The 22,994-nt window shown below is 36.4% G+C and overlaps 1 protein-coding gene across 1 annotated transcript in view; it reads left to right on the top strand.

Moving 5' to 3' along the window:
• The window catches only part of LOC118562380 (dedicator of cytokinesis protein 3-like), a 79,956-nt gene extending 57,965 nt beyond the window's left edge, over positions 1-21,991 (top strand). Inside the window, exons 4-10 of the mRNA XM_036134739.1 lie at positions 379-463; positions 4,088-4,129; positions 4,394-4,548; positions 18,014-18,095; positions 18,717-18,777; positions 18,895-19,042; positions 21,820-21,991. Of these exons, the coding sequence (XP_035990632.1) occupies positions 379-463; positions 4,088-4,129; positions 4,394-4,548; positions 18,014-18,095; positions 18,717-18,777; positions 18,895-19,042; positions 21,820-21,991 (745 nt within the window). The remainder of the gene's footprint in view (positions 1-378; positions 464-4,087; positions 4,130-4,393; positions 4,549-18,013; positions 18,096-18,716; positions 18,778-18,894; positions 19,043-21,819) is intronic.
• Positions 21,992-22,994: the final 1,003 nt, after the last annotated feature.

Here is a 22,994-nt window from a genome sequence, read left to right as displayed (position 1 = left end):
AAGCATAACTCTTAACTGATGATATCCTGATGTCCTGAAACGTTTTAGGTGGGAAATACAGTTCTTCCTCTTTGGGAATCTACAGTCGCCTTATTCCCAGTCGTATAAACCATTTCACTAACGACTAAGACATTTATGCACCATGTCTTTGAGATCAAGGTCTTTGATTTGCTAGTAACGATGGCTCAGTCAAGAGATATGAAACGTATAGAACAGCATCTTCTGGGCAACAAAAAGACAAATAAAACAACTAAATGTTCATGTGTGCATGCATTGGGTGAGTTTGGTGATATGTGAAGTTCTGTTTATACCTGAATTATCTCCTACAAATTTTAGTTTAATCTTAATCTTTAATCCCTTATTTCCTCTTTGTTTCAGACACCTGGGTCTGGACTTGGTGCCAAGAAAGGAGTTTGAGATGGTTGATGAAGACCAGATAAGTGTGTCAGACTTGTATAAAATGGTAAGACAGTTGTTCAGGTAAATAAATTGTACTGTTAAAGTTGTTGCCTTGCAACCCTAGCAGAGAGAATACCCTAGCAAAGGTGAGGTTATTTGATAAAAAAACAGCAAAGTCTTTCCTATTTGCCAAGACATCAGAACCTGTTATTTAAAAGAAGGCAAACAGAGCTGAAGTGCGGAGAATGTGTCTATAAAGAATGATAAAACGTGTAACTCAGACACTGTTCCCCTTAAATATTAACCAACATCTTTTTTTGGTCTGATCATTAGACGAGGCGTGAATGCATCCCAAGTAGTTTGAGAGAACACATAATTTACATTGAGAGCAGAAGTGGGCCACAGATGGCAACATTACTTAATAGCCATGCGTACATACCCTGGCTGCTGCTGCTGAGGTCGTACATAAATAACTGATGTGTCTCTCACCACTTAGAAGCAGCAACACGTTTGCTGAAATTCTGTCACATCATTTAGTCAGAATTTAAATCGGTTGTTGATTTGCAGCATCTGTCTGCACCATTAGCATTTAGTTAAACAAATAATATGAAGATGTGTTTAAGTGCAAATGAGCGGCTAGCTGTGATACACTCCTCTGTGCTGCCTGAAGATGCAGGTGAAAACATTATCTGCTATAAAATGCAAATGTATGTTTTTGGTGCCCTGGCTGTGAAACCTGTTCAAATGTTTGGATGTGATTTGATTATGTCTGCTGTTCAACAACCCCCCACTCTCAATATTTATTTTTCATTGTTTCTTTGGAAACAAAATCAAAGCCACATTTAATAATCCGAACATCAAGTAAAGCATTTTCATGGAAACATACATTAAACCAAATACACTGAACCAAAGCCAGCCAGTGTTTTTTATTTGTACTTTTATCTTTGTTTCAGTTAATTTGGTGCTTAAATTTTTACCACACCCATCACATAAATTGGCCTAAAATGAAGAGAAATTTGTTGGTGTGCACAGTTCAGCCGTGTATCGTTGGCTTCAGCACAATCCTCCAGGTCACTTCAGAACCTTTGATCCGATGATCTGAACTAATGACTGTAAAATTACTCTCCTGTATCGTAGTTCTGTGGACTCTTCATGGTTCGGTTCACAAAAGCACCAATCTGAACTTGTTCAGCTGTTATCCAGGGGAACTGTTGATAAACAAGGTTGTTATTATGAAGCATTGCCAGTTATTTCTGATCCGCAAAAGTCCCAACAGTTGCTAAACAATTTAAGAATCTTTTAAAATCGTGTTTTTATTCTAGAGTTTGTTGCATCCTGGCATTATGTTAAAGTTAGTAACGCATCATATACATTTTCTAACAAGCTAAACTGTAAATCGTTAGGGGCAAAGCAAACTTAATCACCAACTCATTCTACTTGTTTCTGTTCAGAAGTACATAGCTTATATTTAAAATAATGTCCCTGTGTTTGATGTACCTCGTAACAATAATTGAAATAGAAACAGAAAACGTTTCTTTTGTTGCATATTTAGTACATAGTATAAGTTTACATAACCCTTTAATCAAAAGCTTTAATGAAGAAAACAAAGAAAATCAGAAGAGTAATGAAATTGTCATATTTCAGACATTTATGAGTTGTATTTTGTCATTTCCATGCTATATGAACAAATGTTAGTTTGTAGTTAAGGCATTTTTTTTCCATTCACAAATCTTTTAGACTAAACCTCAATTGAACTGTTAAGCTGCAACGCTGTGAGCAGCTTGTTTCAAGTCAAGTTTATTTGTATAGCACATTTCAGCAGCAAAGCGATTCAAAATGCTTTACATCATGAAAACATAATAAGCTCTCATTGCTTCGTCAGCTGCATGGCTAATATCAGTCTGTTCATGTTAGCTTTAGCTTCATAACAGTGACAACATGAATCTCTCTCCAAATGAATACTGTGATAAATTATTTTGAAAAATGTATGAAACAAAATAAACTTTTAATTATCACTGGTAAACGAGCTGTGGCATTACAAGCACACATTCATCTGAAAATAAAAGCACTTTCTGTTCCGATCATCCAGTAGTTTAATGCCAATTCATCCATTTACTTCACTTTGCCTTGTACATTAGGTTAAAATGTTTACTTTTAAATTTAAATATATTTATTATTTATATTTGAGCACAAGTTTTGATTTGGTTTTAGGACATTGTTTCCAAATATTAATAACCCTCCAAACCATGCTTTATGCAAGGAGTGTACAACATCCAGATGATAAACAAGCATTAACTGGACCAAAATCAATTACTTAGAATTTGACATTAACAGCTTTTAATCTTCTTTCTAATATTGTTCTTAATGCCTATTCATATTTCTCATGGGGTAAACATTACACCTGATCAGTTTTCAAAATAGGTTGAGGAGTCTTTAGCAGTTTCTTAGATTAAATGTTAAATGAATAAAATATAGGTTAATGAATATTAAAAGAAAATCACCCAATGTTCATGTGATTTGAAATGTGTGTAAAAGTATGGTTGGATTGTCTAAAGCAGTGTCATCGTATAATAAATGGTCTATTCCAGGAGAGCCAAAGCTAATTAATGTTGGTGTGGCTGCAGCATTAGACACATCCTTGAAGATTCTTGGTCCTTTGGAGAAACCACAAGGTTTTCTTGCTTAAAAATAGCTCAGCTGGCCCAGTCAATCACTGATGTTGCTGTAATTCTCTTTTTTTCTGTTGCTTAGAGACTGATCTGAAAATAAGAGAAAAGGATAGAAAGTAGAAAGGTGTACAGACTGAAAGAAGGCTGGGGAGGACTAAACATTTAGAGATTAAATGTTACAGAATGAGAAATGACTTTATTTCAGACAACTTTACCCCTTTTTGTTAAATGTTTTTCTTGAGTATTTTAGCATTTTTTAATAAATTAAAATATAAAAAGGACACATCTGAATAATACGTCTCAATTCTTTAATACTTTTCCTTGATTTCTCAAATCACATGTGTCCAAATGATTAAAGAAGTAACTGGCACTCCTTAAAAAGAAGATCCCTGTTAGTCAAAGGGTGGGTTTTTGTGGTCCAGTGGTGCAATGATCACCAATAAAATGTTCTCTTTTTGTTTTAAGTGTAATTCTTTAGTAAATAATCAATTCTGTTTCATTAGAAACGTAGCTTTGAGATAAAACAAGAGGAAGTGTTTGCAGACTGGTGCTGGTTTCTCTCAGATCAGAATAATTGGAGCTGTCTTGTCACTGACGGTCCTTACTCCCATTCATCAAACGGAGTTTGACTTATTGCTTCCTCTCTACTCAAAGAACCACTTGACAAATTAAGGAGACAAGTTGGAGTAATGAGCCTCAGGGGTATTAAAATATTTTCATCATCTGAGGGTGCACATGCAAAGGAGAATAAAAGAAGAAAACCAAGGCTAGAAAATAGCAGATAAAAAAGGAGGAAATTCTGAAAGAGATGAGAAGAAAATGAGGAGAGAGGAAAAATGTGAGGGGAAGGAAGTGAGAGGATGGATTCAGAAGAAGTTGAATCAAGCGGAACCAGAAATTGAAAAAGACAAGAAGTTGTTTGTGGGGTATGGAGAAGGGGGCTTCCTATGAAAAAAGGACAGCAGAAGATTAAGCTATACAAGGGGAAAAATAAGAAATGTTTTTTGTCTTTTTTGCAGCATTTGTCCAGCAGACACAGCGTCCAGCAGAGCAGCACACAGGTACTGTTTCCATTACCAAGTCTTGGACTGCCCATTGTTAAGTATTAGGATGATATCCCAAATCTTCCTATACCTTTGGTTATCTGTGAGATGGTCAGATTTGCCTGCCATCATCTAAATCAGTTATTAGTAACCAATCAGAATCAGAAATAGCAGTTTAAACTACACAGATATGCACCCGATTGAGGCACTAAATTATCCTGAAATGATTCAAGAAGTACTTGATGTAAATTTATTTTGTGTTTTTTGTTCTTTGTTTTTCAGGGTGAGAATAGTCGGCAGAGACATGGAGAACCTTGCAGGGTTCCTGTACCCCACCACCTACTGGTCAACCTGAAGAGCTTCACCTACAACAGCATAGGCGAGGACACGGACATATTTTTCTCTCTGTTTGATCTGAGGGAGGGAAAGACCATCAGGTAAATGCACACAATGAATAAATGCTGAATGGTTCCGCTTTTTGTTTGTAGGATTTCTGCAGTTGTTGTGTTTGTATGTTTCTTTTTTATTGGTTTATTGACTTGGCTGGTGAGGCCTGTAAGCACTACATTAAATCAGTGGCCTGGATGTGAGGCATCATAACTTCTATAGATTTCTGCTCAGTAGAAGTCTCTCTCTTTTGTCACTTTAGTGATATAATTTGCTCCAAAACTACATGTGGTTTACGTTGAAATGGCCTTAAGATTGATTAGTGAAAGAAGAGATCAGTCAAAATGATCCTGTGTGTGTGTTTAAATAAACAGGGATTGTACATCCTGTTCAAATAATTGATGAGCTAAATATAAACTGCACATATGGTATTGTTATAATACAGTGAGGCATTTATCAGTTTCGTAAAGTTGCTCTTAGATTGGAATGGATTAGATGGATTTGATACCAGAATGGCAGCTGACTGCAGAAAAAAATCTCTCATTCCTTTAATACAGTTTTAAATCAGGTGAGTTTAACTTTGGGAGCGATATCCATCGCTCTTCTGTGTGAAGATCTAGAAGGTTGTTCATGCATGAGATTGTTTCACTGATTTAACTTTAACCAAGCCTCATTTCCTTTACAGAAATATTGCCGTTATTGTATGCATAAAGTGATTTGTGGAAAACTTAGATACAATTATTCGGCTCAGTGATGAGAAGATTATGCAAATTTCTCCAAAAGTTGTAACATCTATACTGATATTGCAAACTTTTCAGCACAGTTTAAAGTTATTGTTTCCATCCAAGTCAGATAATTAGAAAATCAGGTTAACAGTTACTACAGTCAAAGAATGAAGTGACAGCGCGGTTTTGGTTTATAAAGTGTCAAGATGTTCCCAATAATATTTCATTTCGACATGAAAAAATAGTATATTGCTGCTGCCTTTGAATCCCTTAAAAAGATTACTTATTGGTCATAGAACATGTAAAGACCCCACAGTCACAATGATTTAAAGAAAACTGGATAAACATAAAACGTACAAAGCTAAAGCAGGAAAGCTAGTATACCCAAGCAAAATATGCATAAGATGGAGAAGAAAAAGGCGAGTTTCACAAAGACAGGACAGTCAGTAATTCCCAGGTTGCCAAATCAGAAAAAAACAAAAAAGAAAATCGACAAAATATTATTTTTTGAGGTTGTGGTTAGTGGGACCAATTAGGAAAGTATTCTCCCTCTTGGAGATTACAAACATTGGGCATGCTCAGTTAGTATTGGGAGAAGAAATAAAATCCCAAAGCATTCCCATTTTCAGTGTAAGAATGCCATTGTTGTCTCTGTTCACACGCCTATTTTTCTTCTGCCCTACACTATTGGGCTCTTTCCCATCATGCACCCCTTCCTCTTTCATATCTCCTTAATAAAATAGAATAAATAATAGCAACTGGCCACACAGGGCAACTTATTAATAATACATGATCCCCCACCTCTCCTCTCCCTTTCTAATGAACGCCCATCAATTATACATTCTGAAAGAGAACACAATGCTAACAGATGAATAATAGTTAACGTGACAAAGAGGCGGATGTGGGCCAACTGTAATGACACGGCTGTTGGAATGTGATAAGTGTCTGTGTCGCTGCGGAGAGGAGGGCATCAGTCCATTAATGAGATAGAGACTCATCTTATGTTTATTTTGCTCATTTGATTTCACTTCTCATTGCAAACCTGCTGAAAGGTCCTGCCCTCTTATAATGAACACACAGCTGAGTCCACAAATATTTTTGACCTTGAGAGCCTAATTTCAGCGTCTGTCCTGACTCAGCATCAGAGACAAATGGCAGGACCTGCTCCTCTGAGGTGCTCGGATGAGAGAGATGTTAAAAGAGATGAAAGGTCATGGCTCCCTCTCTCTCCAAACCTGCCTAAGGATAATAAACTCAACTCATCCCACGAGATCGTTTCCCTTTCATAGCAGTTGTGCCTACGAAGGGATTTGTGCAACTAGAACTCCAGTCTCAGAATGGATTTTATTCGCCAAGTTTGTCCAATCAAACAAGACATTTGACTGTAGTTAAATTTTGCTCTCAATAAAGGCATTTTAAATATGAACATATAATATCTATGTAGATATTGTTATTTGTGTATGCCGTTTTATATATGTTAAAAAATATATTTCTATATTTGCATACACAGTTTTTTTTTGTTTACAAAAGAGAAAGACTTGGTTGAATCAGTGTAAATATACATGTTATCAATCTGGGCCCTCTGTTAAATGTTTGTCAGAGAGACAGCCTGGAGAATAGACCTGTCTCTGCAGCAGCTGTTTTTGTTTTTTGGTTTTTTTGAAGCTCTGTAGCCCCAAAATGAAAGTAAAAGCATAAAAAGTTTTCCTCTCTCCAGACCCAATTGTTTGTTGCAGTTTGGACCTGAATTGTTTGGTGGATGAGACAAACCACACTGTGATGGAGTAATGGGGAGAGTACATACCCCTGAGGTGTGCCGGTGCTGATAGTTCTCGTATGAGAGAAGATGCTCCCCAGCCTCACCTGCTCCTGTCAGTCAGTCAGTCAGGTAGCCACTGATCCATTGACAATTTGGGGCCAGCACTTTGAGATGGGTGGGCTTCTGTTGGAGGGGTTGTTGGTGTTGAATGTTAATTTGGACCCATTTCTATCTTCAATAAAGTCACGATGATGATAGAGGCTGAGCTGATGTCCAAAAACGGATCTCTGTGTTCATCCATAAGTGATTGAGGTGGTGCAGATAAAATGTAGTCCTAGGATAACTGCATGAAATGGCAACCTTTTTGCCTCATAAGCAAGCTTCAAGGTGTCCAGCAAGGGGCCGGTGATGTCCTTCAGGTGCTTCAGCACCAGAATCAGAATCAAGTTTATTGCCAAGTAGGTTTGCACTTACAAGGAATTTGACTTGGTGTTGATGGTGCAGACAAAATAGATATAAATACAGAATCTAGAGATATATACACAGTAGACTGTGCGTTAATGTAACACAGAAGGTCTGGAGATGCTACGTCGGTGTATCTTGTAGGTCCTGAACGGGGGAGAGAGGCAGTGTCAAGTGTCACGGGCGGCTCTTGGCCTTGTTGGTGACGCTGGTAGCGGATTGGTCACCAGTTGGTCAAATGACTTCCTGACCACAGACATCAGGGTGACAGACTTGTAAACCCATTTAACCTTCACAATGGTGTGTTTCTTGGAGACCTGCATGATGGTGGAATGCTTGAAGCATCATGCAGCTCCAGAGACTTGTTAAAGATCTGAGTGAAGATTTGTTTCTGTCTCTGATTGCCTTCTCTATATCATTATAAATTAAGCCCATGTTAAGTTTTGTCATATAGATTATTTTCTTCTTTCATTTGTCTCTTTCCTCAAAACAGTTGTTTCATATTTTAGGAGAGTTACATAAAGATTTAGGTAATAATTATGCTGCTTGTCTTTTAATTATGAAGGATAAATAATGTTTTTTATGAAAATCCACTGTTAGAATATTTATATCTGTTTCTTTTTCTAAGATTTAGGAGACTTTGGAGAGTAATGTATGGTAACTTTGTAATTTAGCAACTTTTTACTCACGTCATCTAAACATTTTCCATGTTCCTTGTAATGGCTTTTTATTTTCACATTCTTTTTTATGTGTAATGAGCATGATTTGGTGCATTTCACTGTGATGTTAATAATAATAATATTAATAATAATAATAATACATTTAATTTATACTGCACTTTCCATCAAAAGATCTCTAAGTGCTACATGTAAAAAAGAAAAAAAGCATAAAAAAATTAAAAAAAACTTTTTTTAGAAGAGAGACAGAAAAAAATAAATAAAAATACTACATTTTATGTGTTAGACCAACACAGTTAACACATAATTGTAAGTTAGAAGGAGGCATAGTTCTACATGGGTTGAATGATGCTCTGTGAGATGTCAAAACATTGAGTTTATTGTTTACAACCTGACCCTGATCTGAACTTTTGCACAACTTTTACACAACGTTATACCTACCCTGCTGTTTCCCTTGGCCTTTTTTTCTTCCTGATGTTCTGTAACAAAACTCTGAACCTTCCTAGAATAGCTGGAGTCATACTGTGATTAAAGTGCACACAAGTGGACATTATTTATTCATAAAGTGAGCTCTGAAAGGAAAATAGTTAGTTTCTATTACAGTTTTCTGCTACTTTATATTGGTCTATCACATAAACTAATAAAACACAGTAAGGTTTATGGTTGTAAAAATAAACAAAATGTGACACATTTCAAAGGGTATAAAAACTTTTTGCATGACAGCATAAGTAATTCTAGTTCTTCCGTCTTTGTGTTAAAGGTAAAAAATTAGATAAAAGAATCAGTCCAGGCAAAACTCCAAACAGCATTTCGTGAAACCGTCAATAAAATCATGAACTACAAAGAGTTAGACCAATAACATCTATATAAAATACCATATGGTGAATATCCGGGGTTTTTTTTGTGTTAACGGTCCTCTCCATGTCAGTCATATTTCCGCAGCAGCATGGTTTTTGTTCCTTTGTGATTAACAAAGACTTTGTCTCATTTTGACAGCAGACCTTTCTCTGAATCCTGTCTTTTTAAAACTTTAGAAAGTGTGATTCAGATGAGCGAAAATATTTCTGTCAGTCTCATTTCATTAAAACTTTTTAATCAGGAGCGCTGTCATGTCATTGCATTTTACGAGCAAATGCCTGTTATCTCTTATGACGTCATATGATGGAAAACAGTCTGACGGAGCCACACTAAATGCCTATATTTTTGTAAATGTATGTAGTCACACAATAAAGCTGTACAGGATCACCCGCTGTATTGTAATTTGGTGAAATCAGGCATTAACTGTTGAAATGAGCTCAAACTGGCTCAATGGACTGAAATAAAAAGAGCTAATTGAAGCAATGTACATTATGTGTGTACGTAGAAGTCTTTTTTTTAATAGAGGGTTTTCAGGTCAGTGCATTTATTTGGCACGTAGCATGTAGTTCCTCCCATGATAACATGCAAACTCTGGCTAAATTTTGCTTCTTTTTTTTAAAGCTTCTTACTTTTACTTTAAATGTATGTAATGCCAAAAAATTATGATGTCATAAATTATTGTAAAATCTTATTTATTTAAATTAAATTCAATTGTATTTATATAGCCCCAGTTCACAGCACATGTCGTCTCCAGGCACTTTACAAAATCATATTCAATCAAATCATCCAGATTGGTAACAAGTTTCCTCTCTAAGGAAACCCAGCAGATTGCATCAAGTCATTGACAAGCAGCATTCACTCCTCCTGAAAGAGGGTAGAGCCACAGGGACAGTCGTCAGCATTTTTGATGGTTTTGCAGCAATCCCTCATACTGAGCATGCATGAAGCGACAGTGGATAGGAAAACTCCCCTTTAACAGGAAGGAAAACCTCCACCAGAACCAGGCCCAGCGTGAACGGTCATCTGCCTCGACCCACTGGGGGTTAGAGAAGACAGAGCAGAGACACAGAAAGCACAGAAGCTCACATTGATCCAGGAGTACTTTCTATGTTAAAGAGTCTAATGGCAGATTGACATGGGTCTCTGCCATATTGAAAATGCAAAAATTTCTAAATGTCACAGATTGTTTTCCGATTTTATTGCATTAAAACTAAAATGTGACTTTATTTTATTGTGATTTTATGTGGCAGAGCAACAGAAAGTATTGTATAGAATACATGTATGTGTAAATATAGTGAAGTCGAAGGAAAATGATTCATAGTTTTCCATTTGTGGGCATTCATATGTATTTATTCACAGGAGAAAATCAGCAGTTCTGTGGAGCTCTTAAAGCTTAGTTGGAGAACATTTGTAAACAAACAGCATCATGATAAACAAGGAGCACAGCAGACGGGCTGAGGATATTATTGTGGAGAAGTTTAAAGCGGGTGTAGGATATAAAACAGCAGCCAAATCGTTGTCATTGCACAGAGTAGTGTGTTTTATATTACCTGAAAAAAGTAAGAGTATGGCACCGCTGTCAATGTATCAAGACATGGATGTCAAGAAGGGCATTCTAACTTTGGAGGAGCTGCAGAGAATTACATCTTAGGTGAAAGGATTTGTCAGAATGGTAAAACAAAAAAGCCATTGTTAAAAGAAAGCTATAAAAAATCAGTAAGCCACAAACAATTTAGGAGAAACACCAAACATCTGGAAGAACATGTTCCACTCAAGTGAAAGTAAAATTGAACATTTTGGCCAGCATACAGATAACACTGCACCACCCCCACGGTGAAACATTGTGTTTGCAGCTTTATGGGGTGGGTAGGCATTTATTTAGCGAAAACCAAAAAGCTGGTCAGCTAAATACTGGACAGTCCTGGAAAGAAATGTCTTGGGGCTTTTTAGGACTTAATACTGGGGCAGGACAAAAACCAGAAGAAAGAGGTACAATGAAATAGTTTAGATAAAACTATATTCACATGTTTGAATGGCTGGTCAGAATCAAGACTTAAATTCAACAGTGAAACTAGCAAAACTTGAAAATTGTTGTTCACAAATGCATTAAATCTGAGTGACATTGAGCTACTTTAAAAAGCAGAATGATTAAAGTTTCCTCTTCCTAGAGCAGACCTGAGAGAGACGAAAAATACATTGAATTTTCTAGTTGCAAGATTTTAAAATTTGTGGTAATAATGGATATCACCAAAGTTGAATATTATACACATTTGGAAAAGCAAATTCTTTATAAATACAGGGTAAACCTTTCCCTTTCACCCTGGGGACTGTGTGTCATGCGATTCCTCTGCACATGTAATGTATTTAGAGGATGCCTGGCAATATTTATATTGTGTGTATGTGTCTGCCTATCAGTGCCTCTCCGAGCACAGTGAGTTTGCATCTGATTTGGTGCATCCATGCATATTTCTGCCGTGCAATTTGTCTGTATATGTGAGTGTGTATTTGTACATTCACGCTCGAATTATCCAGTGCTCGCGTGCTTTAGAGTCGAGCGGAAAGCTTTCTCAGTGCATACTGTGTGTTGGTTTTACATATGTACACAGTTAACAACTCATCTCTCTTTTTCTATGTATGCGTGTCTGTCACAGAGTTTGTTCTGCCTTGCTGTACAAATAATGTTGAAGATCGTGTTTGGTACAAATAACTTTACATGTGTATTTAGCACTGTCTCGCCTGTCTGGTGCTTATTACGGCCACGTATTGTCTGCAGCATCCTTACCGCAGTCAATTTTTGAATCAATACAAATCCGCAAACACAGGAACAAAGATTGACTGTATCTGAGTCTTTCTTCACGCCTTATCACCCCCCATTTCCCACCTACCAAAACACACACACAGCAGTACCGCTCGCCGACGATTTATGGAAAAAAGCATACTTATTTTCTTTTGTTGTATTTGTTTGGGCCACAGCCTCACTGGGGGATTGGAATAAATTGCTTGAGTTTAAAGGTGGCAACATAGCGTGTGTCGTTGGGATTTGTTGGTCCACGTGGTGCTCGCAGGAAACTTTCAGTGGCAACAGCAACCTGAGAATTGCTAGTTTATAATGGTGTGTTTATAATGAAGAGTACATGAATGTTAATTGTTCAGTGTTGAGATGTCATTTTAACTTGGGTGGGTGTTTTGTGTGAAGTTTAATTGCACAAGTGTGTCTAAGGATGTTGAGCTGAATAAGTTAATACAATAAGCTTTTATTTTATTTATATATCTATTTATTTTTTGCAAATCAGACAAAACTCAAATTCTTCGATAATGTACAGTGAAATGTATACATTTGCTAGAAGTCCTTACTAGCTCAAAACTTAGACATATATCTAAGCTAACTGCCATGTTTATTGCCCTGAATCCATAAGCAGTTTTTCTTTTTGGGCTATTAGCAGTGATTTGGACCTCTGCTGAATCAACAATTAGTTGCTAATTTGTGAAACTTCATTTTGCCTAAGTTATAAACCTTACCCTAATGCCTACAAACTCGCTAAATGATTCATAGTCTAATCAAATTTGTATTAGTATTCTGTCCATTTCTTTCCATTTAAGTCCAAAAACTTAGGCTACTGGGCTTTCCACAATGCTCATTGGCTGTTCGCAATTCAAAGTTAGTCTGACTTAAATCCAAACACGAATATTTCAGGTCAACCCGATTGCAAAACAATATCCAGAATTAGATAATTAGACAGTATTAAGTAAATGTGTTTTTTGTCAGCTATTTTTACCTCTGTTTTCCCTTCAAATGCCTATCAAACTCTGACCAAGTTCCCTGTCCCTGTTGAAGAACATAAAGCCCAAAGCTTATTCGCGCCACCACCATGTTTTACTGTAGAGATAATTCCTGTACGGTGTTAATTTTCCACCTTAAATTGCATTTTACTTGTAGGCCATAATTGTTACCTTTTGGTCTCATATGATCAGAGCACCTTTTTGTCCACTTCATGGTTTGTGGCAAACTGCAAATGTGACTTCTTTCAACAATGGCTTTCTTATTGCCACTCTCTCATAACAACTGGTTTTGTGGACTGCACAGCTAATAGTTATCCCATCAACAAATTCCCCTATCTGAGCTGCAAGTCCCTTGAGCTCCTCCTAAGTTATAATGGGTCTCTTGGGGGTTTCTCTGATTAATGTTGTCCTCATCTTGCCTGTCAGTTTAGCTGGACAGCCTTGCTTGATAGGTTTGGTGTGAAGCCAAATTATTTCCAGTTTCAGATAATGGATTGGTCTGTGAGATGTTCAAAGCCTAAAATATTGTTTAGAAATCTAACTCTGTCTGCTTTGTTCCTTGGTCTTCATGATGCTGTTTAGTCACTAATCCAACAAACCTCTGAAACCATAACACACAGGTCCACTCTATTTGATAACTGGATGACTTTTGAAGGCAATTAGTTGCATTGGATTTTATTTAGAGGCTGAATGCAAATTCAAGACAAATGTTTTGACATTTTACTTGCAAAAAAGAAAGAAAAATTCTAATTCCCATTGTACTTTCCAATTTTGCACTACTTTGTGGTCTATCACATGAGATCCCAATAAAAGCTTTTGTGTGTGTGTGGTTGAAACTTAACCAAATGTGAAAAAGTTTTGCAAGGCACAGTAGTTCATCCTCAGATCGCTACGACTGCCCAGCTTTGTTTCTAATTTATTTCAGCTTTGTGTTTGTTTACTTCTCAGTTGGAGTAATCTCTGCTCATGCAGAGCTTTTGGTTTTGTTTATAAAGATTGCAGTTTCATTACAGACCTGCCTTCTGTCAAACTAAGACAGCATTTGGGTTTACTTCTGACCTATTTCCTTAGCTCATAGACCCATATATCAAGACAAAAAAGTTATTGCTATTTGCCAAATGTTAAATTACAGGCTGTTGGATTTAATTGTGTCTCTGGATTTAATATGACTTCAGTATTCTTCTTATTCATCTGTTTTATTTACATTTTTCACTAAGTCAATGAAGTTTATGGGTGTATCTGAACAGTATGACAGTTTTTTTCTAATGTGAGAAATAATTTTCATTCATCCATTGTCTATACCTGCTTATCCTTGCTGGATCATGGGGGCCGGGTGTCTATTTCAAACCGTCATTAGGCGAGAAGAGATGTATAGTGAAGTCGAAGCTCAATGTCACTCAGATTTAATGTATTTGTGAACAACAATTTTCTGATGGAGAGGTTTCCTCTCCATCAGAGAGCAACACAGACACACACAGGACAAACAACCATGCAAATACAGGGTAATTTCAGAGTAACCAATTAACCTAACAGGCATGTTTTTAGACTTTGCAAGGAAAGGTAATTAACCGTAAAGAAGCCACACACACACAATCTCCATAAAAAATTAAGAATTTCTATAAATAGTTGAAAATTGACTTTCAGAGACTCTAGTTCTTTCAGCTTTTCCTTTTCAGAGGTCACCACAACAAGTCATCTGTCTCCATGTAACCTCGTCTTCTGCATCTTCTTGTCTCACAGCAAATCTTCATCTCCTCTCTCACCTCTATCACTCCGTCCATTAATCTTGTCTTTGTTCTTCCTCTAGGCTTCATGCCTGGCAGTTCCAGCCTCAGCATCCTTCTACCAATATACTCATAGCCTTCCTCTGTACATGTCCAAACCATCTCAGTCTGGTTTCTCTGGCTTTACCACTGCCTATAAACCATGCATCATTGCTGGTCTCACCACCGGCTTCTACACCTCTCCTTTCATTCTCGCTGATACTCTTTTATCTGCTTGGACACGTTTCTTTGCCTCTTTTTCACATATGCTGTTGCGCCAGCCTGTTGACCCTAAGTACTAAACATCCTGCTCTTTCTTTATGTCCTCTCCCTGTAACCTCACAGTTCCACATGGGTCCCTCTCATTCAAACACATATTCTGTCTCGCTACAACTAACCTTCATTCTTTTCTGTTCCAGGGCAAACCTCCATCTCCCTCAATTTTCCTCTACCTTTTTCATGCTCTCACCACAGATCACAATGTCATCTGCAAACATCATAGTCCGTTGAGACTCCTGTCTGACCTCATCTGTTACTGTTTTGCAAAGACCAAAGGGCACAAATTTCAGACTCTTGGGTGTGCAAAGTTAATAAAGACATCCCCCAAGACTTGTAGCTGTAATTGCAATAAAAGATGATTCTGCAAAGTATTGAATCAGGGAGACAACTTACAAATGCACACCCCAATCAGATTTTTTTTTAAACCATGCATCAATTATCTTTCACTTATCTTATCTTATCTTTCACTTCACAATTAGTTACTCCTTAGTGTTTGGTCTAGCATATATAATCCCAATGTAACGCATCCAAGTTCATGGTGTTAAGATGTCTAAATGTATAAAAGGTCAATGAATATGAAAAGTTGTGAATCACTGTAACTAGCATATTATCCAAAGATTTCAAGAAAATGTAACACAGAAACAAAAGAAAAAAGATCCAGCGGAAGGAGATCAAATAAAACGTCTATTTGTCTTTGCTCCATTGCCCACTTAAGCTTGTGCCCTTTCGCTATTTTTCCACTGGGATTATGACCAAGCAGACAAAAAGCCATAAAAAGTGTTCTTGTTTAATATTTATTAAGCCATGACAAAAACATTTCCACTGCATCAATCTTAATGCCTCAGCTTGTCCCCTTAAGCTCCCTCTGCTCTGCCCTCAGGCGACCTCTTGTCATGTGAAACCTGCTGTCTTAAAGACTGGAATAAAAAGTGAAATGTTTCACTGTTGTTACATTTGTTTGGCAATTTGTATTAAGTAATAATAAAAAATTTGAGGTGAGACATGACTATAAAAATATATTCAAGTTATTTAGAAACTTTGCACTTTGATATTTTGTGATTAGTTGCATTTATTAATTAATCATATTTGAGACAATTAGCAAAGTTTTTCAATTACAAAATGTTAGTTAGTGACTCAATCAATGAAAAGACACAATTTCAAAAGTAAGCAATTTCTACCCTTATTCAGTGGAATTATGTTGCTTTTTTACTGTGGTTTATTCTAGCAAAAATATATAGATGTAGTTACATTCAAAATCTCTTAGTAAGCCTGCAGTTTATTTCTAATTCAGTTCCATTTATATTGTGTTATTTAGTTAAGTTATTTACACTCCAATATGATCCTAGTTATCAAACAGTGCAGTCAAGTTCAGTTTATTATTCAAATTGGGTAAAACGTTTTCCATCTACATAAACCATCTGATTGCATCAAGTCACCCCTCTTCCTGGTCGAGCATGTAACGCCGGTGGTCTGTAAATAATTATTGGTAAATATTGGAAAATTCCCTGGTGTCACACCCTAAGCAGCTAGAGAACTCTATACCCTCTAAACAATCTCTTAGTAGTCAGAAGGCTACACAGTAATGCTGAAGACTGCTGACGTGACTGATGTCCAGAAGACATATTAATGGAAAGTTAAGTGAAGGGAAAAAGTGTGGTAGAAATATATGCCTAAGAAACAAACGTAACCACAGCCTTCAGGATTGTGAATCAAAGCATTTACAAGTTTGGGTAAGAGTCACAAGGTGTGACCTGAAGCTAGAGTCAGTACTTCAAGAGCCGTCACACATAGACACAACCACTGCAGAAACCCAGAAGAAAAACATCATAACTATATCACTTAGACTACAAAGAGAAAGGAGTGGTCTGTTTTTAGAGCCACACAGTCCTCATTTCAGATAAAAGTACATGTTGTGTCTGATTTGGAAATCAAGATGCAAAAAAAGGAGAGAGGCATAGAATCAAAGCTGCTTGATGTCCATTAGGAGGTTTCCACAGTCAGTGATGGTTTGGAGTGCCATCTCATCTGCTGGTGTTGGTCCACTGTGTTTTAGGTTCAAAGTCTGCACAGCATCTTCCAGGAAATGTTTGAGCACTTCATGCTTCCCATTGCTTACACCTTTTTTGGAGCTGCTGATTTAATTTCCCAGCTTGTCTTTGCAACTTCTCACACTCCCAAAAGTACAAATATCTGCTTTAATGACCATGATATCACTGGGCTTGATTAGTCAGCAAACCCTCCTAACACAAACCCCATAGATAATATAAGCATTATTGCCTAGAGGAAGATGGAAGAAACCAGAGCCAACAAATCTGATGAGTTGAAAGCTCCTTTTGAAAGCAACATGCTTCCTTAATACCTCAGCAGAGTCATAGGCTGACCACATCCACGGTGTGCTGCACCAGTGCAATAATTCATCATGCAACAAGGAATTAGGAAGGCCCACATGTCTGTATTAAAATAATTTTATATTGTTCTGATGGAATACTCCAACTGTCTGGGAAAATAAATTTTGGGTTCTCAATAGCTACTAACCCAAATTAAGAAGAAGGAGTACTTGAAATATGTCACTTTGCGTGTAATAAAACTATATAATATAGTTTTTGCCCTGAAATTGCATTAATAAAATGCTCACAGTTTTCACTGACATTCTAGCATACTGAAATGGATGTCTGTGTTAATCACTGTATAAAAATGTAGGCATGGATTTAGGCATAGACAGATTTTAATGTCATTCAACTCCACATTCATTCCATGATTTCATGGTAACAACAGATTTTTTGTTTTGTTTTTTTTGGGTTAAAGTGCCTTTGTCTTTAGAGTTTCTTTACTTTAAATGTGCAAGCTGAGACAAGGCATCTGTGTTAAAACCCAGCCACTGAAGAGACTGAGTAGCAATATCAGTGGTAAACTGGGTCTGATCTACACTCCTTTATCTTTATCTAGTTTGGTTCAGAAGGATGTGCTGATGAGAAGTTGCAACAATGTCTGTCATGATTATATTTTACTGATACTATATGATTTACATCTAGTGAAAAGTTATTATTATTAAACTCCTCTTCCTAAAAGGTTTCAGAATGAACTTTTCAGCTCTCATACCTTTGATTTGCTCTCCTTTTAGGACTGGGATCAGACATGTAGCAACATCCCTGCAGGTGATGAACCAGAGGCTCAGACACATTGAAGCTCAAACCTTTGATTGTGTTTTCCAGTGAGAAATTCATGGTGAGACTAAACAAAAACGGAGGACCAAAGAATCCGGAGAAGGTGGATCGGCTGTGTGCTCTGTTCACGGTAACCAGGACAAACACATGTAAACAACACCTATTTTGTTGCCTTTTCAAAGAGAACATCTGAAAACCTAGCAGGGCATGATAAAAGTAAGGTTGCATTGCCCCCTATTGATGTATGGTAGCATCAGCCTGGAGACAAATCTGCCAAAATCCAAGACAATCAAGGTATGAAAGATGTATTTATTACATCATATTATTAACTTTAAAATATCTGATTAATACTGGCTATTACATGATAGTCAAAGCCATTTAACTTCTGGTGCATCTTTAGTCATGTATTATACAATAGACTGTTTACTTGCTAATTAATGTCAAGTAAACTGTGTAATTTTAATTGTTTGAGCTACTGTACAAACCAATCTGAGAGTCTAACCCTTTTCAAATAGACCTATCCTGATTATTAAAAACATCTTCTATATCTGTCACTTTTAATGGTCCTACAAACTGTCAGAACTGAATCAAGGTACTCATCCATAGTGAAAGTAAGGAGTAGGACCCATCAAACGTCTCTTTCTGCATCACTTTCTGTCTTTATTAGGGCAGGTATTATCTGTCAGCATCAGTAAAATGTTTTCTCAGTACTAACTGCTTTGTTTTGCTTTTTTGCTCTCTTGGTCTGCAGGACCTGAGCAACAAAGATATGAAGAGAGATCTCTACATCGTATCACAAGTTATTCGAACAGGTATGACTGTTCTTCTTATTTGTAATCATTTAAATACATTATCACAGTATTACTTCTATGCTGTTGGCAAAAGTGAAAGACTGTCTAAATTTAATTGATTTTATACTTTTTTTTCAGGTCGCATGCTGCTGAATGACAGTAAGAAAGGTCCGGCACATGTTCAGTACCGCAGACCATACGGCTGCGCTGTTCTGGCCATGAGTGACGTGCTGCAGATCATCTCAGAGCTCAAAGAGGAGAAAGACTTTGTTCTTAAAGTCTATACGTGAGTGACTTCCCTCACAAAGATGACAAATTATAAAGGGAATGTGTGCAGGTTGGAGATCTGGTCATTAAAACAAGTTCACATAGAGACAAACTGAAACACAACACTATTCTGATTATGATTCAGAACACAGTGCAAACACATCTGTCAAATAACCAGGTTATTGTGATGAAAAAAATTAGATCATATTAAATTCCTAAATAACCTTTTCCATATTTAGTGCAAGACTTCTTGTTTATTTCAACTGAAAAACAAATCAATATGTTTTTTATTAAAAAAGTATAATAACATGACTGCATAAACATGCAAAGCCTTAGTTAAATACTTCATTGCAAGCACATTTTCATCCAGTCTCATAATTTTGTGTTGTCTGATACACACCTAACATAATGTACAGGGACGATCCCAAAATAAACTTCAGCTGTCCTAGCAGAAGCCATAGTTCGCAGAGAGGTTACATAGATCAAAACTATCTGATCCAATGCCTATCCAAAGATATCAGTCAGGAATGTGGAACAACAGCAGAGGTGAATAGTAACTGGTTACATTTACTCAGCTACATTTACTGGAGTTACAAAATATACTTTTAGGAGTAGTTTTACTGCACTGTACTTGCTACTTTTACTTGAGTCATATTATACTTAAGTATCACAACTCTTGAGTAATATTTCTGGCTACTCTACGTGCTGCAAGTAACTTCAAGAATAAAGGACTGGCTTCTTTTAACCAAAAATGGACCACAGATACAAAAACCTACAGGTTATGTTAAAATGAAACTACTTGCTTGTATACAAGCTTTGTTGTTGTTTTTAATGTTATTTTCTATCTGCTGAGCTCAATGAGCCATTTGGCGGTCAAATGAACGCACAGTAAACAGTAGATATTGTCATTGGAAGTACTTTGCACTGTTCTAACATACAGTATATATTAACTTCTGTTAGTATTGCTTGCAAGTTTAATGTTGAAACATTGATTTGGAAAAGTGTTTCTTCTGCATGAATTTGTTGTTTTGTAATTTTATTCTTTGTATATCTTTGTCTTTAAAATACCAGAATTTGCACATAACCTTATATTTTTGTGTCTAATTATAAAAAAAATGTAAATTTAAATAATCAATTGTTATGACTAGTGACTCAGTACTTGAGTAGCCTTCTTACATAATATGTTTTTACTCTTCAATATAACTGGCTATTTTCTACTTTTACTTGAGTAAAAAAAATGTTGAAGTAGTGCTACTCTTGCCTGGGTACAGTTTTTGGTTACTCTACCCACTTCTGAACAACAGTGACACAAAAAATATGAATCTCTAAATATTTACCTCATAACAAAATTGTTGAAAGTGTAAGATGGAAAAGTGCCAAGAGATGATGTGTGATAGTCTGATGTAATCAAACTTCAATTTCCCGGCCACAATTTCAAAACATTTGGGACAAAAACAGCACAGTGCATCATTTAAAACGGCAGCATCATGATCTGGAGTTGGTTTGATCCAGTTGGAACTGTGGCTTTTGTTAAGATGAGTGAAATTATGAACCATTTCAAATAGCAGTGAGTTTTGACCCAAAACCTTCAGGTTTCTCTTAGAAAACTGAAAATTATCAGATATTTAATTTTTAGCCTCGCAGTGAATCCAAGCATCTGTTCAAATTAACAACAGAATGGCTTCACAAGATGAAAGTATTGTTCTACAGTAGCCAGTGAAATAAATCCCAGAAAATCAGTGGCCAACAGAAGAGGACTTTGGACAACATATGTCTCACAATCTGAAAGAGTTTGAATGCTTTGGCAAGTTGGTGTGATCAAATGTTATCAAGATGGACTTCTACCAAAGAAGAAAATATTCGTTTAAGGGTGCACACACCAGGTTATTGCAGCTTTTTTTTTATTTTCACATTTCTTTCCTCAGTAAATGTTAATTTTCTTCTGTTTATTTGAATTGGTCATATATCAGGTGCTAGATATCCATTGACATATTTTTTTTATTTGCCTCACTTCAGTCCCTAAAAAACTTCCCTTTTAACAAGGTCATGGATACATTTATAGCCACTATAAACCACCACAAAGCTCTGACAAGTTAAGCAGAAACGATGAAATTGACTACATCATTAATGGGTTGTGTTAAATATGGATAAGGGTTAGCTCTTTTGTTTGCAGCTACAGCAAAATGTACTGCGTGCTTACAGATTATCTGGTAAAAAAAAATTAGGAGCTTGTGTTTACAATACAGTGTTTTTATAGTTGCTTATATTGCCAAACACTGAATAGGTCAGGCTGATGATAAACCATATAGGAGGGAGGATTAAGAGTGCTGAAAACACCATAAGCTTTAATCACGTTTTAGTTTGAGATTTTTGCCTCTGTTATCTAGTATTTCACTTTATTTTTTGCTCTTTCAATCTTACCTCTTAATATGAAAAGGAGAAATATGATTCAACAGCTAATTCCCCAATGCAATTAGCTATAATTTCACACAGAAACCTCTAAGAAGTTACGGCCTACAGCAGAGGAATACCTGTCGGCTAAAACCTCTGACGAATCGCCTGCAGGAAGCTTGAAGGGCTTCTTATTCCAGCATTATGTCTGTTTGTGTTATTTACATGTGTCTGAATATATTTGATGGCTTATTTCATGGGTTGTAAAGCATCCTTTCTGTCTGAGCATTACTGTGTTGAGGGTTTGTACATTTTAAGATTAAGATTTTTGTTTTTTCCTGCCAAAGATTTTTGTGTTTGAGGTTTTATATACTTTGGTTTGACAGCATTTCTCTTGCCCTTCAGGTGTAACAATGAGAATGAATGGTACCAGATTCATGAAAACATCATCCGCAAGTCGAGCACCAAATACACAGCTCCCAGCACCAACTACGGTAGGGACAGGCTGAGTGAGAGTGTCTGTAGCTCTGCTGTGGATGGTGTCTGTGTGATGGGCATTGATTTGCTTGTAGAATGAAGTAATTTGCAAACATTTTGTGTTGAATTGTTAGTTTCCTCTTCTTTTCATTCTACAATCATCATGTTATTAAACAATATGATTATTGTGAAGTTAATCTGTTCCATGGTGTTGTTTAAACATTTTTGTCATACAATTTTTTTTTAAAGGAACAATTATTAATGATTCCGATTTCGGAACAACACAATAGCTTATTTTTGGTCCGCTTCTCTTACTGGCTTCCATGTTAGCAGGCTGCAGCTCTTTTGCCAAAATAAAATTCCAAATTCTCCACTCTGTTTTGGGAAAGTAAATATCTTACTTATTGCTCCTGTAAGGTCTTCTGTCAATGCAGGATATTTATTACAGTTTCCCAACAATTATGCTTTATAATTTTAGATGACCTCTGGGACTTATTACAGTTTCTCTTTAACATTATTGTGTTTTAATTTTAATTCTCTTATGATGGCATTCTATTTCAGTTTTTAATTTATTTCTTTATTTTTTATATATTAGCTCAGAGAAACATTACAAAAATTATGTATTTCCAGTATTTTATCAGCTGAACCGGTATGGTTATGAACTCAGACCTAAAATAATTCACCCGTATGTTATCAGGTGCTTAAAATTTCACAAAACACGTTTTCTTACTTTATTTAGCATCTTCTCTGTGTATTTTTCTCTTTCTTCTATATGCTGGTTGAATCAATCCTTACAGGTCTGTTGGAAAAAAATAACTTCTTACGTAAAACAGCAAGCAGCCTTAATGGCAAGTGAATAACCAACTTGAATAAACTAAATTAGAGTAATGCACACAGAAGCCATAAAGTTAGAAAACAAACATGCAAACCTCCCAGGAGCGACTCCAACTCCACGCCGTCTGACTGATTTGTGGATGTCATCCGTTTGACATCAGCTGGAAAATCATCTTAATTGGTGTCTCTGTAAGGGACTCAGGCTGACCTAAGTTACACCCTGAGCTCCTGGCCCAAAATCTCATCTGTTTTAACTAAACTTTGTGCTT

This window comes from Fundulus heteroclitus, unplaced genomic scaffold (genome assembly GCF_011125445.2).
Source record: "Fundulus heteroclitus isolate FHET01 unplaced genomic scaffold, MU-UCD_Fhet_4.1 scaffold_90, whole genome shotgun sequence".
NCBI lineage: Eukaryota > Metazoa > Chordata > Actinopteri > Cyprinodontiformes > Fundulidae > Fundulus > Fundulus heteroclitus.
This window is presented reverse-complemented; position numbering and strand designations above follow the sequence as displayed.